General features: G+C 27.1%; 3 protein-coding genes across 3 annotated transcripts; all 3 read left to right on the forward strand.

Annotated features, from left to right (window-relative positions):
• The first annotated feature begins 477 nt into the window (after nucleotides 1-477).
• Nucleotides 478-4856, forward strand: LOC131636673 (peroxiredoxin-2B-like). The gene is made up of 4 exons (XM_058907285.1): nucleotides 478-494; nucleotides 2770-2988; nucleotides 3663-3742; nucleotides 4466-4856. Exons 1-4 carry the CDS (start codon nucleotides 478-480, stop codon nucleotides 4717-4719), a joined length of 570 nt encoding a protein of 189 aa, XP_058763268.1. The 3' UTR covers nucleotides 4720-4856.
• Nucleotides 4857-10860: 6004 nt separating this feature from the next.
• LOC131636685 (rac-like GTP-binding protein ARAC7) lies at nucleotides 10861-13324 on the forward strand. Its single transcript, XM_058907305.1, has 8 exons — nucleotides 10861-11134; nucleotides 11272-11359; nucleotides 11500-11609; nucleotides 11896-11959; nucleotides 12056-12120; nucleotides 12260-12325; nucleotides 12431-12537; nucleotides 13040-13324. The coding sequence occupies exons 1-8, from the start codon at nucleotides 11036-11038 to the stop codon at nucleotides 13068-13070; spliced, it is 630 nt and encodes a 209-aa protein (XP_058763288.1). The 5' UTR covers nucleotides 10861-11035; the 3' UTR covers nucleotides 13071-13324.
• An 8028-nt stretch (nucleotides 13325-21352) lies between these two features.
• LOC131636661 (peroxiredoxin-2B-like) lies at nucleotides 21353-22571 on the forward strand. Its single transcript, XM_058907273.1, has 3 exons — nucleotides 21353-21537; nucleotides 21657-21736; nucleotides 22255-22571. The coding sequence occupies exons 1-3, from the start codon at nucleotides 21383-21385 to the stop codon at nucleotides 22506-22508; spliced, it is 489 nt and encodes a 162-aa protein (XP_058763256.1). The 5' UTR covers nucleotides 21353-21382; the 3' UTR covers nucleotides 22509-22571.
• The last annotated feature ends 2389 nt before the right edge of the window (nucleotides 22572-24960 follow it).

The following is a 24960-nucleotide window of genomic DNA, read 5'->3' on the forward strand; positions in this document are numbered from 1 at the left end:
GGACAATGTTAGTAGGAATCTACTTTATAATTTAAATTTTTAATTTTTGATATTCGAATTAAACCATGTAAAATATAAAACATAAATATTCTAATATACAATCCTAAATCATGATGGCATTAATTATAAATATTCAATTCTATTTACACGTAACTTTAAATATAAATTTTCAATTCTATTAATTTTGTAACTCCCATATAATTCCATTAATTATTTCATTTACTCATCTTTATAATTTTTTTGTAAACCAAACACATTCCTATCTCTATATTTCTTTTCAAATTCTTCACCCACTCATTAATCAATTAATATAAATTAATATAATATAAATATAAATTAATATATTCTTAAAAATTTTGTAACTCCCATATAAATATATATTAATTCATATTTATATTAATACTTTTGTCATTCTTTATAAATACAATTTGGTCATTTCATCACACGATCATTTTTCAAACAATTATCTTATCTAAAATGGCTAACAATGGTTAGTATTGAAAACATAACATAATGTCCTTTTCTTATTCTTAAATGGTCAATTTGTCTCACTTTCCTCCTTAAATAGATAAATCCCTCTCTTTTTCTTCATCACACAAATGTTTTAGAACTTGACAAAGCATGAGATGAATGAGTGAATTATTCAACACCGATTCAAAAAGAGAATTGATTTTTCTATTTTTATCTAATCCGGTAAGGTTTCATGTTTTTTTATATCTATTCAATTCAAATCAATTTCACGTCCATATTTTTTGTATAAATTTTAATTTTATTGTTTTGATCATATTCCTATTCATTTCATAAATATTGTTTTGATCATATTCATATTTTGTAATATAATTTGTAATTTTATTTTGCAGGTTTTGCAATTTGAATGAGTCTAATCAGGCGTAACTCCTGCATACAACAATCTTAGAACGAATATTAGTATCTTTCAGTAATTTGGAGCATCACAATATTAGAAATTGCAATACATATGCTTTCATTTTGATTTTTTTTTTTGGGTTTTTTAATTTTTTTGGGTTTAATTTCCTTCCTCTTTCTTCAAATTCTTATAATAGTAGTACTTATGCATTCTTTCGAATATAAATTATTATTTCTTACTTTAATATAAATTATAGTTATTATTTTAATCATATATATATATATATATATATATATATATATATATATATATATATATATATATATATATATATATATATACTCATAATTATTTTAAAATAAGTTATTTATTGTTTTTGTAATAAATATACACATACGATTCTTGCAATTGCTTTCGTCCAGATCTAATCATATCAATTACATTATTTTTTTTATTAGTACATAATAATAATATTTAATTTTAATTGTTATGAATTTTTTTTTTATTTCCAAATTCTTACTAACAAAAATCTAAACTCTGCTTTTTGCTTTTTAATATTAGTGACATTATCTACCAATTAAAATATTAACTTTGCCATTACTTTCATATTAAAAAAATAAAATTGAATCTCAATTTTTCATTATTTACTAATTATCTATCAATCTAAATCTTAAACTTATAATTGATGACTATTAGAAATTCTGAAATTATATTGCTTACTAATTTGAGTAAATAATTATATTTCTTAATATGAACTTATAATATTTACCTATCATTCCAATTTCTAACTCAACAATTAATGTAATATTGAACATTTTGAAACTATTTTTTTAATTATATTTTAGTAAAATTATTATTGAATTATAAATGACAGCTACAAAATTGTTGTTTTACAAATTATCCGTTCATTAAAATCCTAAGATACAAACTAATTGATAAAACTTAATATGATTCCTATATTATTTCAGTTACATCGATCTTTTTTATTAGTCTTTAAAATTTAACATATTCTTAAATATTCTAATAAACTCATATAATTAAGACTCAAACTAACATTCTAATATATTTTAAAATTCTTTAAAATTTAACATATTCTTAAATATTCTAACAAACTAATCAACTAATCTGCAAAAAAATTTATGATAAAAGTAAATTTAATAATCAAAATATCACTATTTAATAAAAAAATTAAAATAGCTTCGCTAAAATATTAATAACTTAATTTAATAAAATTTAGAATCATTAATGCCTATGAAATTGAAAAAATTAACTTTAAAGTTTCATTTTAATTTTCAAAATCATTTTTTCTTTAGTTTAATTATTGACGTGAAAATAATTAATTTATTTAGATGATTAACCCATAATAAATAATCGTTTTCCATACCCCAGGAAAATATTAATGAAGTTATTTGATTAACATAGTTACACCGAAGAAAAAAATCAATATATTAAAACATAATATGATTTGAAAAAAAAAATCTAGAGAATATATGGTTTAAACCGTTTTTTGGACTTGACATTGAATAAAAAAGTTCTTAGGTTTTGTAAATTATAGACTAAACACTAAAAGAATAATTGAAATTTAGATTGATCTACTCTTATATGTATTATGAATTTAATGATTAATCACAAATATTATCTATAAATAATTTAATATAATATTGTATTATTCACGTAAATATGACAGATCTTTCAAATTTAAATAACATAATTGAAATTTTATCATATATAAATTATTAGTAATTCTCATATTTTTAAAATTTTGTTTATATTTAATATAACTTTAAAATAAGTGTAAACATATGGTATAATTTATATATATAAATTATTAATATAAAAATTCTAATTAAATCCGTGCAACGCACGGGCCATAGATCTAGTTATTACAAAACTTATAATTTAAGCCTTATAACACTCATTTCAATTCTCAATTTTCAACTACAGTTTCAAGTTCTTCTTCAATTCATTCCCTCTCCGATCACTGTAGGAGCTGCAATTCCAGATGGCACCTCAGCCTATCTGGACGAAGAAAACAAACCCCAATCTGCTTCAATTCATTCCCTCTCCGCCGCCAAAAAAGTCATCATCTTTGGTGTTCCCGGTGCCTTCACCCGCACTTGCAGGTTTTTTTCATAAAGTTTTCATTTTTATTCCACTGATTTCTGTTTTTTTTTTAAGATATTAATACTTTGGTCTATGATAATTTTGAAATGGGGTATACTCAAAATTGTTTATTTGTTTAGTTGTACCTATAATTATAAAAAGAACATATAATAATTATATTATTAAAACAATAATATGAGGAATTATATTGTTTAAATGATACAAAATATCAAAATCTAAAAGTAATTTATTCAAAAAAAAAATCAAGATCAATAATATAACGAAAATCATATCTGAAAGTTGCATAGTAGCGATGCAGACAAACAAAAGTATAAGATTATATATATTTTTTACTTCTCATTTTATAAATAAATTAAAAAGTTAAATATTAACTCACTAAAATTTATGAAATTTTATGGACCGAAGGAAAAAACTATATTTTTTGTGGGTACGAATATCAATTGTGTACCAATGCATGTACTAAACATGAATAACTAAATAAAAGGAACATACCATATACCATACCCATACGCGTACCGGTATCTGCTACGTATTCGGCATTGGTACTTTGACTAAATGGTGTATGTACGTGTGCTTTAGACGATAATATGCTACTACATCATGGTTGTGAATGTTTCACTTTTAAGAATATTTCAATATGAGATCTGGTTTTTTCCCTTCTTTTTTGGAATAGTTTGAAGCATGTGCCTGGCTTCATCGAGAGAGCAGAAGAACTGAAAGGAAAGGGTGTTGATGAAATCATCTGCATCAGTGGTAAAGTTGCTTAGTAACAAAAATTATATGTACATGTAGATTTTAATTCTTAGTTCTTACAACTTTGCATGTTGAATTCAAGATTCATGAATACTTCAAAATTGGGCCTTCTTTTTATACATGGAGTCTGTGGGTTGTTACTTGATTTGTATTGTGTTGACTTGATTATTGATTTGTTTTTAACATAACTAGAAAACTAAAAGCTTTCTTACAATGATTTCAATTTTTGTAATTGTTTAACTTACAAATAAGATTGAAGTACACATCTTAGATTTAATTTTTCATGTCTTGCTAAATGATGTTGTCATGGATTTAGCCGTGTTTAACTTGCATCGGCTATTGTTTATTCGAGATCAAATAGTTTAAATCTTAAGATTTGTATTTTGTTTTTTTAAAAAAAAATCACAATCTCCATTGGTATCTTGATTGATTGATTTCAATCCAACTATCACCCGCGTGAATGCGATTCGTCAAGTTATCATAAATCATCAAAGCAACATGCAGATCATGCGTCAACTTTTATTATATTAAATGCATCCTTCCAAAAGTCGGGGTTTGTTGCACTTATCAGCCCTGTTAATTACTACCCGAGTAGTAGATACCGTCAAACAAATTGTCACTGATTTAATAAGTCATTCGTAGTTTCATAGTCTGAATTAGTTCACACCTATCAAATTGTTGAAGAGAAATTCTCTATTAAGTGACTGACTTGTGATTTTGTAGTGAATGATTCATTTGTGATGAATGCATGGGCCAAAACATTTCCAGAGAACAACCATGTCAAGTTCCTTGCTGATAGGTCAGCCAAATACACTCATTCTCTTGGGTTGGAGCTTGACCTCACGGAGAAAGGCCTCGGCATTCGTTTGAGGAGGTTTGCTCTTTTGGTTGAAGACTTGAAGGTGAAGGTTGCAAATGTTGAAGGTGAAGGAGAATTCAACATTTCAAGTGCTGAAGAGATCATCAAGGCTCTTTGAAGCCCTTAATGAATGTTTTTAGTACTTTTGAATCCAAGACATACTAATGGATGCATTTTGTGTGTAATGTTGTGTACACTAAAAAGGACATGATGTGTTGCATATTATGGAAAATAAAATTGCTTGTTTCAAGTATGTGTTAGTGTTGTGATAGGGACTTCTCTTTTACTCTTTTAGAAAAAACTCTTCTGCTTCTCATTAACTCTTCAAATTGTTCTAGATGTGCGAAACATTCCTTTTGAAATACTAGAATACCAAATACCTGCTCTTCAACTTCTCAATAACACTTTAAATTGCTCTAGATGCGAAATACCGATTAATTTCAAACCAATTGCTAAACAATACCAAAGACAGGTGAAAATCTGATTCTTCAAGAACGTAGTCGCCAACACACTAACAAGAACCCGACTCTTCAAAAACGTAGTTACCAACACACTAACAAGAACCCGACACTGACACCTAACAATTTACAAACTACTAATAATTTGTTGATTATTATACCTAACTAGTAAAATATCCGTGTTGTTACACGAGTTTCGTCTCCTTATATCACACGTCGCGATATCTCGTTTGTCAACTTTGAACTTTGTATTATAGATCATAATCATTCATAGAATTACAAATATAGACAAATAATATGCACCAACCATTATGAATTGATCCAAATAGTATTTTTAAAAATTTGTAAAAATAATACACTTAGTTGATACAATATTAGCGCTTAAAACCCGTGTGTTTGTTAATAAAAATATTTGTAATTTATTCTTGTTTATAAAAATAGTTGTATTAACAATAGACTTTTATTTGTCCATAAAAATATTTGTAATTTATTTCCGTTTATAAAAATAATTGTATCAGCATTAGACTTTTCTTATTAATAAAAATATTTGTAACTTATTGCAGTTTATTAAAGTAACTGTATCAACAATCAACTTTTTTTCGTTTATAAAAATATTTGTAACTTATTACCGTCTATAAATATACTTGTATCAACAGTAGAAATTTTTGCGTTTATAAAAATATTTGTAACTTATTCCCGTTTATAAAAATAATTGTATCAACAATAGACTTTTTTGTTAAGATTATAATTTCTTGTGTCGAAGTATGTTACTCGACAGAAACAAGGTCGTGTTGAAATAGCCTAGTGAGTGTATGTGTCGAATTTATGTGTTGAATTGTCGAAGAAATTGACTCGACTGAATTTTGACTTAGGCCTAATTTTGTAGTTAACAAAATTAGGCATTTGGACTTTTGTATTATGGGCATTGCTTAGGCAGCAAGCAAGCGTTTACAATAATGGGGTTGCTCCATATTCATAGTTGAGCATGCTTACTCCCTAAACAAAGCCCAAAATATCAAAATCTAAAATACCTAATTTTGTTCACTACAAAATTAGGATGCTTCGATAAAAAGTAAGCTTTTTGTCCACAAACTGAAGGAAGCCTCCATGACTTGGTTCAAGGATTTGTAAGACAATTCCATTAGCTCTTGAAGAAAATTATACGAAGAATTCACATTTTACTTCATCTCTAGGAAGCGTCAACCAAAGAAAATATTCGTACTCAACGCCATTCTAATAAGGAAGAAGGAGATCTTATGAGAGTAACTTGAAGTGTTGAATCTTCAAGAAAGGCTTGAGGGTGAATTGCATGTTTAGGGAGAAACTAGGGTTGGAAAATCGAATTAGTTGAAGGAACTTGCATAAAGGTAGAGAAAGTAATGAATGGTAAGATCGTTGAAAAGGTAAACAACCTTTCATCACCCCTCCCAAGTCTCAGAAGGCTCTCATTTCATCGCATGAACTGTATGAGGATTCTTGCCCCCAAAGAAGTCGTCCAAGGGAGCGTTAAGAAGAATATCATATAAATGTTTTCCTTCAAGCATAATCGAAAATCAACATTAAGCGATAGCCCTAAGCAGTCCGCTGTTGCATTTAGAGACATCAAATGATAATGAGGGATACACTACGATAGTTTTTCATTAATAATTAGAGCGAGCATAAACAACATGACATCTCAAGGTTTGTCTTCGACGAACAGAGTTTGTGTGACAATATGTACACATAACTGGTCATAAAGTTGGGTTTGAGAAGAGAATGTTTGATGCTATATATAGGGACAATTTTATAATACTTCAATGATACAGTAACTCATCATTAGGATTTCGTGGAATTACTAGTTACCTTTGGAGAATGAAGTGCATGTTGGGTTGTAGACGTGCCTCATCTTCATCCAATCAAATTTATCTACAAATGAACTCTAAGGAGACCATGCCATAGCAAGCCTATGGGTAGTGTCATCCATTGTCCACCTCAAAATAAAATTCCTCAATCCTAAGGATGAAGTTATGATAATATGTGCAGATTTTAACCGCCACAAAATATAGGGTATAATAAATAATTCTAATATTTTTTTACATATAATTGGGCTTTAGGTGTATATTAATATATCAAAAGGACTTTGAATTAGGCTGAACTAAAGATAAGGTGAGTAAAGCAAATCATTTTAAAGTATTTATAATGAGAATATCTAAATTAATATCATTTCAATAAAAATTAAAGCGATAAATTTTAAATTAATATCATTTTAAATTAAGTATAATTTATTTTGATCGGCAGTTCGCTTACTACGATTATGAGATATTGTTTATTTTCTATGTGAGAATGTGTCCCTATTATGTCTTTGGAAATAACACCTTATTGAAATTTAAACTCTTCTCAAATGACTTGAAGGTATTTCCTTCATTTTTTAAGTTTTACTTTTCTGATAAATTTTTGTTTCTTTTTAATAGTCATTTTCAAACTCTAAGTAGTATTAATTAAATTTTTTTGTCAAAATTATAATGTAACTTTTTTTTGTTAAGAGAAATAAAAAGTCAAATAATTAATAAATGATTACACCTATTATAAGTAAAATTTGACTATTATTATTATTATAATAAAGTAACAAAATTAATTAGTTACTATAAAAATCACATATAAAATGAAAAGAGAGTCTATGATAAGATATGATTATAATTTGCTTAGTTGTGCATTGTGATGTGAAAAAGAAGAAACTACAAGTAGTAACTTTTAGATCAATAGGCTTATCTGGCAATGAACCAAACTAACTCGAAAATAGTTTGAAGTTCGATTCGAAAATTAAATCGTTGAACTAGGTTCATGAACCAAATGAGCTGAGTATGAGCTAAAAACTAAGTTCGTTAACTAAATGAGCTGAATTTGAACTATACATAGTTCGACTCGTTATGTTCATGAGTCAACTCGATTATATATGTGATAGATTATATTTCTTTAAGAGTAGGTTTAAATATTTGCTCTAAATCTTAGTATTATATTTTATTTTAATCTAACAGTTTTAATTGATAATTTATATTCTCTAGTGAACAAAATATTTCTACAAATAATTATACAAATAAAATTAACATCGTATGAATTTCAATCTTATAACTTCAATCTAAAATGTTATATATATATAAATAAACTTTAAAAAATTATTTTTAAGTTCGTGAAATAAGTGAGTTGAATCTAACAAGATAAACCTAACGAGTTGAATTGAGATGCTCGTAAACTTCTAACAAGTCGAGTTTAACCTGGAAAAAAAAAGTTTGAGATAAACTCGAACTCCAACTCCAACTCGGTCAATTCTTAACGAGTCGAGTTTAGGCTGAAAAAAAAGTTCGTCATGAACTCGAACTCGAATTCGAACTCGGTCAATTCTTAACGAGTCAAACTGAGTTGAGGCGAGTTCGACTCAACTCGACTCATTTCCAGCCCTATGCTTATGATATACTCTCTCCGTCCAAAATAATAAGTGTCATTCTCACAATGTAAAATTAATTTGTTATTTTTTCAATTGTATCCCATAATTATTACTCTGTATCAATGTAAAAATAATTGTTATTTTTCTAATTATATCTCTTAATTATTACTCTGTATCCCTTATTCATAAGTAAAATTTAATTTTTTAGATTCATTGAATAAATGATATATCTAGTCTATATATAGTCTAAATACATTATTTATTGAATGAATGTAAAAAGTAAAATTTACTTATAAAAAAAGGGAAAAGCTAACATGTGCCCCAAAGGCACAAGTTAATGAGATATTTAGGGAAATTTTTTCTTGGAACTTATGCATTCAATGTATCGAAACTTTAAATATGACTTTATTGTATTTAATTATATTTAACTTTTTCTAATTATAGTATCCTTAACATGTGCCGTTATGGCACATGTTAGCTTGATCCATAAAAAAATATGAAGGGTGTGCACTATTTCCAATATATTAAATAATAATGTTAATTTGATAAAAGTGCAATATTTTAGGACAATATTATTGAATTTCTTAATCTACGTGAAAAAACCTTAAATGACATTCATAAAATTGAGAAGGAGTATTAAGTGACTTTTCAAAACTCACACTATGATTATGTCTTCTAAGATGTCTAGAAAATCAAATTTAAACAAAAACATTGTAAACTTATTAATACATAATTACAAATTAAAAAAACTCATATTAACATTAATCCCCTTAAGACTTAATATGTGTTTAGTTGAGTTCAGCATCATCTAAACTCATTCAATAACAATTTTTAAATTTTGAAAAAGTGTACAATGTCCTAAGTAACATTATATACCACAATTAACTAATACTAACATGTACTTGTATTTATCATTGTCTCATTTGTTTTTGTTATGCAGCTTTATTACACTAACAAATGTGTTCAGAGCATATCTCTTCGTCTGCAAGTCACCATAACTCAAAGAGGAAGTCTATCAAGGAATTCACTACAAAAATTGAAACTATTATTATCTAATTAGAGAATATTATTATATCAAAGAGTTTTATGGAGCTGAAGTTATTTATTCAATCATAACATATCTCAAAATTTCAGTTTCTAGGAACTTTATTAAATTATTTCAAAATGATATTGATAACATTATTGATTAGGCTCGTTTCAAAAGGCCATATGTAAATTACTCATAGTTCAACCATGACAAAATAATTAGAAATTCTATTTAATCTTATTTTAATAGTAATAGAGATTTATGAAATTCTATTTAATATCAGTCGACCTGACTTGCACGTTGTTGACATGCTAAAGATACATATCAAAAACATTGAAATATCATTGAATAGAAACAATGCTACTAACATATACTAATAATTTAGAGGAGTGCATTGGAGAACAAGTAATGGACAATTTAGTGATAGTTGGAAACCAAAACAAACAAAAGAGTTGGACTGTAGCTGTGCCTAAAATATAGGTACCGTTTGAGAGTGGACCCCATTTGAGTAATTCAAAAAATATTTCTGTTAGATTTTAAATTTATTGAGTGGAACGATAAAGTGTTTAATACTTTGACTAGAACAAGTACGAGTATCCACTAATGCACTTTCTCTCTCTAACTGTATTCATTTTTTATTCAATCTTGCATTGCAAGATCAACAACTATTGTACTGTTGTACTCAACCACTAAATAAAATTACTAAAACAACATTTAATATTTATTCATTAAATATTTTGTTATTTTTTAGTAATTTGAAATATTGCTGTGAAAAGATAAAATATTATTATTTATAGAAAAAAATTAAATGCAATTTATGTTTAATTTTATTTTGAAATGGATGTATTTTTAAAATAAAATATTTAAATGAAACTAAATTGATTTTTTTTATATGTATTTTTTTAATTGAATAGTATAAAATTATACTATTGCATAAAAATCAAAATATAAAATATTTATATTAATTTTTAACAATAAAAATATAATAAATACCTCATTTATATATCAAAAAAGACTTTAAGCTTAATGAACACTTACATATATTATTTATTGATATTATTGTAAATGAAATTATCATTTTTATTTAATTAACAAAATTCATATATCTAGTTTATAGACATATCAATTATTTATTAAAATAAAATTAATTTTATTTATAAAAATGATCAAAAAAATATAATCTTTTTTTAGTGTAACAAACATTTCTAAAATATTAATTCCTAATATATCAGTAATTTTATTATTTATACTTACACTACTAGTACTTTCTAATTTTAAAAAATTAAGTAACTTTTCAATCAATGTTTTTTTTATCTCTAGTTTCTTTAAACCACAAAAGGTCTCTCTCTTACTATTTATTTCACTCACACACCAAAATCCAGAAACCCCTTTCTTCACACTCTTCAAACCTCAAAAAAAACATAATCAAACATTTGAGGTTGTTTCTTTCTACATTAACAACACAAAATTTCTTGTCTTTTCCTTCTCTCACTCTCAATCTCACCACAACACTTTCCATTTTTACACCATGAGTGCATCAAAGTTCATTAAATGTGTCACTGTTGGTGATGGTGCTGTTGGAAAAACTTGCATGCTCATTTGCTACACCAGCAACAAATTCCCAACTGTAAAGCTTCTTTTTTTTACCTTCCATTCAATTCATAAACTTCCATAAACAATTTCACAATTTTTTATATAATTTTTTTTTATAATTTCTAACATTTTCTATAAATTTTTAAATAATTTTTTGTTTTTGGGTTGCAGGATTATGTACCTACAGTTTTTGATAATTTTAGTGCAAATGTAGCTGTGGATGGAAGCATTGTGAATTTGGGGCTATGGGACACTGCAGGTATATTTATATATAGATAGTTTTTTTTTTTTGCAGTAAAAAGAAAATTTATTGATTAATTAAAAAAATTAATTTTTTGTTGTTAATTATGATTATTATTACTCTTAATATTTGGTATTTTTGTTTTTCAAATTTTGAAGGGCAAGAAGACTATAGTAGGTTGAGGCCATTGAGCTATAGAGGAGCAGATATATTTGTGTTAGCATTTTCATTGATTAGTAGAGCTAGCTATGAAAATGTTCTTAAGAAGGTTCATACCTATTTCTCTACTTTCTCATATGATTCTTTTTTTTTCTTTCTTTCATTTAATTCAATTTTTGTTACTATTTTTGGATTCATGTTTTCAAAAAGTGAGACTTTTTTCCTTAGACTTTGTTGCCATGTTGGAGATAAATGGAGGAAAGAAAAATGTTATCTTTTGATCTTGATCTTTCGGTTTCCGGGGAAAGAGACCTCGGTAATTCGGAGTTTGACCGAGAGATCAGTTAATTCTGAACTCTAAACCCTAAACTTTAACCAGTCGTTTACTGTTTCAGTGGATGCCAGAACTGCGAAGATTTGCTCCAAATGTTCCTATTGTTCTTGTTGGTACAAAGTTGGGTAAGTATACAAAACATACAAAATTTTGTTTGGTTTTTGAAATGAATAGGAGATGAAGAAACTAATGATATAAAGTTATTGAATTATTTGTTTTAGATCTTCGCGAAGATCGTGGATATTTAGCTGATCACATGGGATCCAATGTTATATCATATGCTGAGGTTCGGATGATTCTTTATATTCGTTTTTTCTCTATTGTTTTATCGAATAGGCGAATACATGTTTTATGAAACTCGCTGTTGGATTGAAAATTTGTATTATATCTTAAGCGCGTTTGTTAAATGATGTTAATGTTTATAGGGAGAAGAACTGAGAAAACAAATTGGCGCTGCGGCGTACATTGAGTGCAGCTCGAAGACTCAACAGGTAACCGGTTCAAATTTGACTTTGAAATCGAATGATGTGTGATGGTTTTTCTTTGCAGAATCTTGTGATAGATAGAATCTAACTTATGTGTTTTTTGTGATTTAGAATGTGAAAGCGGTTTTTGATACCTCGATTAAGGTTGTTCTTCAACCTCCGAGGAGGAAAGAAATGCCGAGGAGGAAAAGGAAAAGAAGATCTGGTTGCTCATTTGTGTAAGTTTTAATCTTACTTTCAAACCACAGTCTTTGCAAGTTCGGTAAAAACTGAACCGAAGTGTTAATGGTTTAGCTTGAATCAAACCGGACTAAAGGTGGTTTGGTGTACTGTTTATGTGCTTACGAACAGAATCATAACTCTCTTAGAAATCCTCAACTGTAAATTGCTATTATAAACTGATATTAGGACTGTTAGAAAAACCAAAAGCCATACCACATCGAAAAGAATCAAACTGTGACGGATATTTCACAAACTCTGCAAGTGACATGAATCTATGCAAATGCAAGTTCCTATAATCTGCGTTCAGATGTTTTCGGTTAAAAGTCTCACATCAGACAATATATGGTCTGAGCATGTGCTTATAAGTGGAGACAATTTTTGTTCTTAAAAATCGGTTTTATAAAATTGAATTAGGTCCAACCAAAATTCCTAGCACTATCAAACACATGTTACATTTGAATGCATGTTGTTAACATGTATTTTTTTTTCATGTGACAGAGGCATTGTTTGTGGAGGTTGTGCTGCATAATACACACATCAATTATTTTTGGTGTGGATGTTATTTGGGTAAAGCTTCAAGGTCATATGTGGAATTCTGACATCTCATTAGTGATTATATGTCTAAAAATGTATCTTATTATGCTTTTGTTAGTATATCTATCTAGCTATTTTCAGTTCACAAAGACCCTATTGGATTCTGAAGGGAATTTTTCATTCTCTTAGCTGTTACCAGCCATGTTTTGTACTATTATTAATATTATTACCAATTCATATTTTTTCCTTCAAATGCTTCATTGCTATTTTAGTTGAAGATTCGTCAGCATTTCAGAATACTGGAATTCTCGGTATTCTGAGATGCTGACCGAAGATTTGTCGGTATCTCAGAAAACTGGAGTGGTCGGTATTCTGAGATGCTGACCGATGTTTATTTAGGTTGATGGTTTGTTTGATAACCATTTCTAGTAAAAACAACAAATACAAGAGGTTATTTGATTTAAATTAAAATTTGTACAAGAATGGATAAGGAGGTAATTTATGATTTCTGGCTGGTAGTTGGTTCTGCAATTGCTATGCTCTGTTGGTTGTTATGAGTAATGACAATGTTGTATTGTCACTGTATGAATACAAATGTTTGTTGAAAATGAAACATGGAGAATGTTTCAAGGACTGACATGAATGTACATTTTAAGACATGTGAGCTTTCAGTCTATCATGTGGAATTCATGACTCCTATTCTTTATATAAATTTAATTTTGACATGTTTAATTGTTTTCAACAAAATTTGATTTTGATTGGTTGAAGAAAATTTAGTCTATGTTTGATTTCACAACTGAGCCATTTAGAATTGATTTTGGACGTCTCGAATTGATTTTGACGCGTTTGGTTGATCTCGAGCAAAATTGACTATGCTTTTCAGAATTTATTCTACTTGACGCTAGGATTTTGTAGCTTTTGATTAAACGTGAATTTTACACTAGAATTTGTTGTTCAATTCACTTTTACAAATTTCTCCAAACATAAATCACTCTATCTTTAACTCATTTTTTATCCAGAATCAATTCTACATAATTAATTTATTCAATCAATTTTTTTCACCGCAAACCAAACGCACGTTTAATTTGAAAAAAATGATTTTGACAAAACTAGATTTATATTTTTAAAAATCATTTTAATTTTAAGAAGAATCAATTTTGAACAAATCATTATGATATTCGCAAATGATATCCTCTATCTAAATCTTGATATCCTCTATCTAAATCTTTTTTCGCAACTATATGCATTATCACATAAGCTTACTTTCAATCATTTTTCTATTCTTAGTCGTAGTTCACATTTTCAATCTTATCTTATCTATTTTTTATGACAGATCCAATTGATCTTGCACTTAATTTACTTATGTGTTTGTTCCTTTTATGAAGAACAAAAAATAAAATTACGAATCAAGAGAGAACATTCAAAGGAGTTTATGTTGAATGATTTTCTCAAAAATATTTTATAATCATTAAAGCATCAACATAGATAAAATTGTGAGTTTCTAGTCAATATAACAAGGGTATAAAAAGAAATGTAAGAACTAATTTTTTTTTAAAATGTTAACGAGTGTCTCAAGAATCCTGATTAAAAATTAAAAAGTATATTTTTATTAAAAATGTTTGTATTCAATACATTAAAAATAAAAATAATTGATTTTTTTAAGAAACAAAAATATATGTTTTATTAGAATTATTTATATTTAATATATTAAAAATTAAAATAATCAATTTATTTAGAGAATATTTTCTTTATTTAAAAATTTTAAAAACAGTCTCTAGAACACTCGTCAGCATTATTATTATTTTTTTACAAAACTATTAATTTTGAAGTCAAAACATGTCGTAGTCTAGTTGTTAAGATTTAAACTCAAAATTCTCAAGAAAGTCATGTTGGGGAAACTCAAAATAATTTTAATTAAATTTTATTTTTTTTTGGGTCTAATTGTAAATTGCTAGAGTTCTTCTTCTAGGTCTTAAAATTTTGCTTTAACTTCAACTATTATCTCTTTTGTATTTGTATGACTTCTCCTGATAATATATTTTATAAAAAATAAGTATAATTGTTAATCATTTATCTTCTATTTCTATATAATTTTTATTATACAGATGATCAATTAAATGCTATTATGTTAACAAATAAAAGTTATATTTAGCAATTGAAAAAAATTTAATGGTAATTGAAAAAAGTTTAATGATAATTATTTTAATTTATAGAATTTATCATACATGTACTATATATTTATTTTGTAAAATGCATTCTACCAAACACTGCCAATAGTCATATTTGGTGGTTTGAAAGGTAGATGTGGGCTTTTGGCAATCATTAATTAATAAAAGCCCATGTGAGATATCTTGGCTTCATTGCAGTTCTTGTGTAGCCCCTTGATGAACTATGTCTCATGCATGTGCCAATAAGTACTTAAGAACCCTACAAAATCTGATATGATGTTGGTGTGTCATTAATAATTTGGAAAATGAGGACATCATATTTTGTATAAAAAAAAGACACCAAAAACAAAATATTGTACTCATAAGCTTTTTTTTTTTTTTTTAAGATAAAAACTCTTTCGAGGACTGGAACTGAGTCGAACTCGTCTTATCTCAGTTCGACTCGTTAAGAATTAGTCGAGTTCGACTTTGACTTCGAATTCTGTTAATATTTATTATTTTTTTATAGAAAAATATTAGCAACGTAAATTGTTTTTTTTTTTGTTATTGATGCAAGATGTATTTTTATTTTTATTTTTAAAAAAGAAAGATGTAAAATATATGTGTTTTTTTATAATAAAAAAATAGAAAAAAACGAAATACTAGTGTTATAGTTGTGATCGAAAAGTATAGAAACTTTCTTAAGATTTGATCCCCGTAGATCTCCGGGGGATTTGTGGGGATGAGAATAAGAGAAAATATTCCCCCTTGGCGGGGATTGTGGACGGGGTGAGGAATAAAATTTGGCGGCGGGGCAGAGAGCGTAGAAATACCCTTCGAACATTCCATGTCCTGTTGACTTCCCTATACGTACACATGATCCTCTTATAAAATAACTTGGAGTTTTACACTGGCTATCCTCCAAACTAAATACAAGATTTTGTACAAGGCTAATCTCAAACTAGATGAGAGCTTTTACAACCGGCGCAAGTCACAGATCAATTGGAGATTTTAACGGACAATCTCTTGAAACAAACTAGAGCTTTACAACAGAAAAAGGTCACGAACCAATTGGAGATTTTAACAAACAATCTCTTGAACAAACGAGAGATTTTACAATAGGTGAAGCTCACAGGCCAAACATAATATTTTGATGGAAATCTTCAAAACAAAAAAAACAAGAGCTTTTTACCTGGGTTTATCTCCGAACCAAACTACAAAAGATTTCACAAGAGATATTAGAAAATTGCTCCCACATCAAAATCGAATAATACCTCATAGGGGTGCTCGCGGTGCGGTTTGGGCGGTTTTGACGAAAAAAATCATCCGAACCGCAAGAGAAAAAATAGTGCGGTTTGGTTTGGTTTGGTTGACTTTTAAAAAAAATCCGAACCAAACCAAACCAAACTAATACGGTTTGGTTTGGTTCGGTTGGTTCGGTTTTTTACAAATTTTTTATTGAGCCATACAAACACATATATATGACAACATAATTTTATATTTAGACATTCATACACTAACAAATAACAACAAAATTCGCCATATTTTGACAACAATTTTCCATGTAATATGTAAAAATTAAATTAGACAAAAGTGGAATATTAAACATAAAATAATAGCGTAAAACAATATAAAATTATTAGAATGAAACAAAAAAATAGAAGAGACGAAAGATTAGTGAAGGTGAAAAAGAAAAAGAAAAAGTGTTGAGAGATTAGAGAAGAAGATGTGCGATAAAAATGAAACTGAAATACGGAAAAAAAAAGAAAGAATATAGGAGAGTAAAGATTATAGAAGAAGAGGGAAGATATATGTGGCAAAGAATGCGAAATAATGTTATTAGAGGTTTGAGAAGATCGGGACTGAAATTATATGTGTAAGGATGAGAAAATTGTTCGTATTCATAAGGCTAATGTATAATAGGTTTAATTTTGGGTTGAATGTGAGTTAAGTAAAATTTAGGTTGTAACATAATGCGGTTTGATTCGGTTTGGTTCGGTTTACAAAATACAAACCGCAAAGCGAACTGAACCGTGCAGTTTTGTTAAAAAATGACCCAAACTAATCCGAACCAAATGCGGTTTTTTGCGGTTTCAGTTTGGTTTGGTTTGATTTGCGGTTTTCTATTAGGTTGGTTTGGTTTTGAGCACCCCTAATACCTCACAATCGAATATCTCACAAGTAAATGTCACTCTCAAAAATCTAAGGTAAAAAGACGAAGAAGAGTGAGAAAGAGTCTTTAAAATATATACATTTTTTAAATGAAATGAGAAAGTACATTAATAATAAAAAATTTCATTATAATATTTTTTTAATTTTATCCATTATTTCAATTTAATTATTGTTAATTAATTAACAGATTCACTAATAAGAATAAAATTTTGGGAAATATTTTTTGTAATAGATATTCTAAAATTATAATTAAAATACGATTTATATGGTCGATCACTAATAGTGATGCTAGTCTTAAATTAAATTTCCTTTAACTTTCTCCTCTTCCCCCTCCTCCCTTTCCTATAGGCAACATTGATATGAGAGTGAAATGGAGTGACCCAATATTAAAGTGTGAAATCTGGTTGGCAATATGTAGTTGCAATCACATGAATGAGGTCCTATAGGCAACATTTGTTTCAAATGCCACCATATTTTTTAGATTTATTAAACAATCAATTTTATATATATATATATATATATATATATATATATATATATATATATATATATATATATATATATATATATATATATATATATATATATATATATATATATATATATATCATACAATATAATAAAGCAAAATGAGATTTTTGGCAATTTTGACAAATGTCACAATTCTAGAGAGCTTACTATTTTTATTATTTCTAAATTAGGAAATCTTACTATAATTGTTAATTTAATATTTCAATTTTTTAAAAATTATTATATATTTACTTAGGTCTTATCATTATTATTTATAATTAATAATTAATAATTAATTATCAGCCTATTTAATTTATAGATTTTTTATAATAATTATGGACCATTTATTTTCCCCAATTTTTTTTCACGTGAACCAACTCATTTTCACAATTCATCAGTTCCAATGCTTCCAATATGATAGACTTTTACGCTAAATCAATTCAGTTTTCCATTTCCAACAATTTTCATGCCTTTTGATATTTCTTTCACATATTAATCAAAATATTCATTGATTCAAATTCAAACAAGGCTTTTGAATTTTCCTCCTACATTAAAATACAAATTTTTTGAATTCTAACATATTCCTATATAAACCTTAGAGAGAAATCCCATTTCAGAGCCATTTCTTTAATACATATTGGTTTTTTTGTGAAGTTCATAAACGTTTAAAGTTTTTGAACAACAGAGGTAAAGTTTGATTCTTGGTTATTTCTGTGTTTTAGAGATCTAAGCATGTTGAGTTTTTTTTCTGAAAATCCAGAAAATCCAGGTTGTCTCTCTTTTTCTCTCTATTTTAGATCTGCCGAAGGGTTATGCTGTGGAATTCGTCGCTGCCCGAAGTTTGTGGTGGTTAGGTGGTTTCGCAATTGGATGAAATTGAAAAGGTTTGGGTTGGGTGTTTGGTTGGGCAATTGTTAGTAGATATTGATTTTCTGAATCATGTATAAAATATTTGACTTCGGTAAGGGTAAGGATATCAAAGGTTGTTGTTATAAGTATGTGATGTTTCTTAAGTTCACATCATTGGTTGCTTTTTTGATTTTTTCGGGAGATAACTTTTTGATTATTAAAATTTTTCAGATTTAAAAATGTTTGATTTTGTGTGTGTAAACCGTGAAGAATCTGAGAGGAGATGATAGTTCATTTTTTTAATACATGTATTCCAATTTAAAAAAATAAAAACGAAATTTTATTTTATTTTTTAATACATGTATTTCATTAATGTATTTCATTATTACTATTATTACAATTATATTTAAAATCCACAATAATCCATCCTTAGCTTTATTGTCGTTACGATGTAGATATACCTCCATCTTATTACATTTATCATTTCAATATTTATACTAATTATTATTATATTTAAAATCCACAATAATTCATCCTTAGCTTATTGTCGTTACGATGTACATATACCTCCATCTTATTACATTTATCATTTCAACATTTATACTAATTTTAGTATTAAAATTTTGAATGTTATTATTAATGTTTATTATTATTAATATTTATTTTTATTTTTATTATGTTCCAAAAATCTAATTAAACAATAATTTTTTATCATTTTTTGTGTCAAGTTATTTACTTTGTATTAAATTGAAATAGATCTTTGTATCTTATCTTTTTACTTTGTTTATTTCAATATTATCCCTTTCTTTATATTCGGTTTTTTTTTTCTTTTGACCATTACATAGAAACTTAGTTTAACTGACATATTTATTCTTTTAAACCTATAACAAAGTATGAATTTAGAGCAATAATTAAAAAATTTATTAAATTTAATATTATTTTGAGAATTTGAAATTTGGTTAACATAAAATTTACTTTTCATCAAAAGTAAATTTTATCTTTTTAAAAAATAAATAAAATAATATATAATAATTTGTATCTATAAATAAAATAATACATAAATTTATTACTATAAAATTTGATATTGTAGAATTTGGACAATTTATATTCTCTTACTATATTTAATAAAGATCAATAAACTAATTTGATATATTTTATTATATTCAATTTTTTATCTTCTAATATCCTAAGAGTCATTTTTCATTTGTGCCTCTAAAATATTTTAGAGGCTAATGTAGTTTGACATTTTTGTTTTTGTTTTAGTGAATGAGATGATATAATTTTATTACATAAACCATATATTATTATATATTATTATTGAATAGACTCATATTAAAACGGGTTTTAGTTTATAACTAAAATACAACTTAATATTTATGGTATATTTAAATTTAATATTAGAAATATTTACATTGAAATTACATATAATTATATACCTATGCAAATTGTATTTATACAAAAAATTACTATAAATATTTAATTTAGACATGAGACAATTATGATGTATGAAAAACGCAACCATCTTACGAAAAACACAAATTTGTCATTCTTTTTGTTCAATTTATTTTATTATATATTAAATAAAAGATCTATTTTATACATTTTTTACGACTCAATACTACTTAAAATAAACATGCCCTAGGGACCAGGACTACTTAAATTTTTGTTATTTAATTTATTTTTTCTACTAAAATAGATAATACATACGAGCCGAGACTACTTAATTTGTATTTCTAATTTTATTAAATTAACACAATTTCCCTTTAAAAATTAATAAAATAATTCTACACTATACAATTAATTCATATTTGGATCACAAGCACGAATTGACATATTTTTATTTATTATTTTTAATAGTATATTTTTTATCTATATTTTTTTAATCATTACTCTAACATAATTATTTACTACTTATAATAACGTTGCGCGACCCGCCTTCCTCCAAATAGATTTGATGTTTTTTTTATCTTTTGATTTCCTTCTTTAGGAAGTTTTCCCAGTATCAATACATATTTATTAAACTCTTTTATGTAATTTAAAGATTTATACTATATTTTTAATTATTATTTAATTGATTACTCATATTTAATTTTATGGGAGACATTTAAAACATTAATTAATTAATTCAATTATATAAAAGAGAATAAGTTACAAATATGAAAAATTTTACTGTTGATACAATTATTATTATAAACTGTAATAAGTTATAAATATTTTTATAAACGGGAAAAATCAATTGATGATACAATTATTTTTATAAACGGGAATAAGTTGCAAATATTTTTATAAGCAGAAAAAGACAACTATTGATACAATTATTTAACGAGTTAATTTTTTTTAATTTACGAAAATTATTAATAAATTAGAAATGCCCAAATTATTTTATAATTTACAAAATAAATTAGTTAAGTAAACTTTTTTATGTATATTATTAATAACAATGACATTTTATCTATATAATAGTAATTTAATTATAAGCAAATTTTATAAATTATAATTGTTTTTAAAATAAAAAATTTTACTTAGAAAATATTTAACCCGTGCCTCGCACGGGTCTAAGTACTAGTATATATATATATATAACCATCCTTGCCTTCATTTTCTTCTCACTCATAATTCTTCATTAATAATGGCTCCAATTGCAGTGGGAGATACTATCCCAGATGGCATTCTTTCCTACTTGGACAATGACAACAATGTACAAACCATCTCCATTCATTCTCTTGCTGCTAACAAGAAGGTCATCCTCTTTGCTGTTCCTGGTGCCTTCACTCCAACTTGCAGGTGCATATGTTTATTGTTCCTTGAAATGCAAGTCATTTGAAACACTAGAAAATTAAAATATTATTTGAAGATTTTTTTTTTATTATTTAACTTCTTTTCCATTTGTCTATGTTGAACAGTTTGAAACATGTTCCTGATTTTATTGATGGAGCAGAAGAGTTCAAAAGAAAGGGTGTGGATGAATTGATATGTATAAGTGGTATGAACCAAATATTATATTTCTTTTTATTCTTTGTCCTTCATATAATTTGTTTTATCATACCATTGGACTAACTTCTAATTTATGAAATTTTTAATTGAAATAATTGTCTTTCTTACCAAAAAGTTACTATAAATATACATATATTCATGACACGGATATGAACATGTCAATCCTATTAATATAAAAAACATATGGATCGACACAGTTATATAATCAATTAATAAAAAATTACAAATATTTTAATATGACTTCAAGACATCTTTAATCCTTTTATAAAATATATTGAGAAAAAAAATATTTATCTGAGTTGTCTGATACGTGTCATATGATCGTTATATGGATATTAATGTTGGTTTAAGGAATATGTCGTAGTAGTGTTATATAAATATCGGACAATGTGGCCTTCTAATTCTAGAGGTGTTTGTGTTTTATAATTTATTAAAAAAGAGTTTTAATTTGAATGGTAGATAAATAATTTGAGATTGGACTAATAACATTTTTAAATTTTTTTATAGTGAATGATCCTTATGTGATGAGTGCATGGGCCAAAACATACCAAGAGAACAAGCATGTGAAGTTTCTTGCAGATGGTTCAGCCAAGTACACACAAGCTCTTGGGGTTGAGCTTGATTTAACTGATGGAGGACTTGGTGCTCGTTCTAAGAGGTTTGCTCTATTGATAGAAAATCTCAAAGTGAAAGTTGCAAATATTGAAAGTGGAGCAGAATTCACCATTTCTGGTGCTGAGAAGATCCTAAAAGCACTATGATGAATGTGTTTGATTTGGCTATAAAATGTTATTTATTACTACTACCTATTAATGTTGCTTTAATTTTAATGTGTGTTGTGTATTGTTTGCTTTATATTTGAAACTTATATGGATGCTTGTTATTCATCTTTAAAATAAAGTGTGTTATTTTAGACTCTTATAATTGTGAGTTCGTGTTAAAGGAATTTTAGTGTTGAATGTGGTACTTTATAAGTTATGAGATATTAAAAATATTTTTAACCCATTTCAAAAGAAAAGAAAAATTATCAATCAAAATAAGTTAAATTTGAAGTATAATAATAACAATTCTAATGAAATTTGATATCAACACAATGCCTTTTTATAATGCTAGTGTGTATTGTATGGGATTTTGAATTAACCAAGAACAATCATGGGAAAACTCTCGATTTAGATTCAATTTCGACCCGATTTCTAAACCCTTCAAGATGATATGTCGCGCCAGTCGGCTGGAACCAAGGTAAGATCGGACTAATAAGAGAAGTTAGATCTTAATCTGAAAATCAAGCGGAATTTTAGAATTCAACTTAACCTCATGAACATGCCTATGTATAGGAAGTCAATTTTTAAGTGGATGAACTATGGATATATTGTTGTATCTTTCCAAAGGTTATAAGACTTTCGACTTTACTATCTTTTTAAGGAAGTTAGGAGATTTATTTCATTGTGTAGTGAGGGAAATTCAACTAAGTTCCATAAAATTACATTTGTTCCCTTTGCAGTTAACAGAACCATTGTTTCGTTGATATTCTTCACACCCACCAAACTCTATATAAACCTATGCAATCATATGCTTGTATATCAAGTGTGAGTATGAGTCTCACATCGGATAAAAAAGTCAATGTTGAACACTTTATAAGTGAGAAGATTCGTAGACCCAATACCTTAAAGTTTTTTGGTTAATATGTGGTGTCTCTCTCACTTGTGTGGTTGCTCCTAAAGCCCAATGTAATGATCTCCATACCCCCTCATGACCTAACAGTGGTATCAAACATGTTCGACTAGGGTTTTTTGTATCAAAAAAGAAGACCTCATGCCTTAAAGTTTTGAGTTAATATGCGGTGTCTCTCTCACTTATGTGGTTGCTTCTAAAGTCTGATGTGATACTCATACCCCCTCATGACCCAACACCATGGATATATATATATATATATATATATATATATATATATATATATATATATATATATATATATATATATATATATATACACACACACACTTGAAGTTGAAATATTGAAAAGGAAAATTTTATTTGTGTTTTGCCCTAAATTATGGTAAAGGTAAAAGCATCAATTCGTTTGAAGATAAAATATAACATGTCTTTGTCGTTACAAAAAGCAGATTAAATATTTAATTATTTGCTTAAAGATAAGCATATTAAACAATTATTTGGTGATAAAATTCCTACAGCTAGGGAAATCAAAGACAATAGGTATTTCAAGTGGAAAAACTCCTACAAAGTTTCGAAGAATAATACTTAATTGTGTTGTTTTCTAAATGGTTATTCAAAGGGATATGAAAGAAGACAAGTTCAAGTTGGTTAATAAAGGGATAACGAAGATGACGATTGATATTGATCATATCTCATCATTGTGATATCTTGCTTGTGGCATACTAGGTTAAAAATGGCTGAGAGGGAAAGCAAAGAGGGAAACAAGTATGATTGTTTAAAACTTAGTCACATGAATCCTTACAGCAAGACAAAAATATGAATGAGGCATCTATGTTCGATAAGTTGTCCACTATATTGGTCTCAATGTTTGGTAGTTATAAAACAAACAAGCCATAAGCCATCTATGGTAAGAAAACTCAATCAAGGCCTTCTGATATGATACATTGTTATGCAATTTTTTGGACCACCTATGGATTATCACCCTAGCATTGGGGGCAGGATCAAGCAGTTGTTTAAAATCATAGGCAAGAAGACTAGAAGACCCAATAATTATGGTACAGAGAGTAGATTGATCCACCAAATCACTAACAGCGCATGGATATTATCCTAGTTTAGAGTGATAGTGATCTCGACCCAAGATTCGTCAGATGGATCTCCAAATTCCATGCTGAAAGGCTAGCAAGTTGTTATAATTGTCCTAATATATAAAGAGTGAAGCGTGTCATTTCTCAAGTTCTCTTGAATTCGAGTTCCATTCACCTATCTTACTTTCATATTTACTTTGGTGTTGAAGTACTAACCTTGCAGGTCAGCACCTTTTCCACCGTATCGAAAACTCAACTTTATAGTTGCCATCTACGTTTATCAATCAGAAATCAATTCTTGTTCTTTACAAACTTTAAATTTAAAAGTTATTTTATATATATATATATATATATATATATATATATATATATATATATATATATATATATATGATATAAAATTTTAAGGCTTAATTGCAATTTTGGTCCCCCTATTATCCATTTTTTTGGGTTT

This window comes from Vicia villosa, unplaced genomic scaffold, assembly GCF_029867415.1.
Source record: "Vicia villosa cultivar HV-30 ecotype Madison, WI unplaced genomic scaffold, Vvil1.0 ctg.001801F_1_1, whole genome shotgun sequence".
NCBI lineage: Eukaryota > Viridiplantae > Streptophyta > Magnoliopsida > Fabales > Fabaceae > Vicia > Vicia villosa.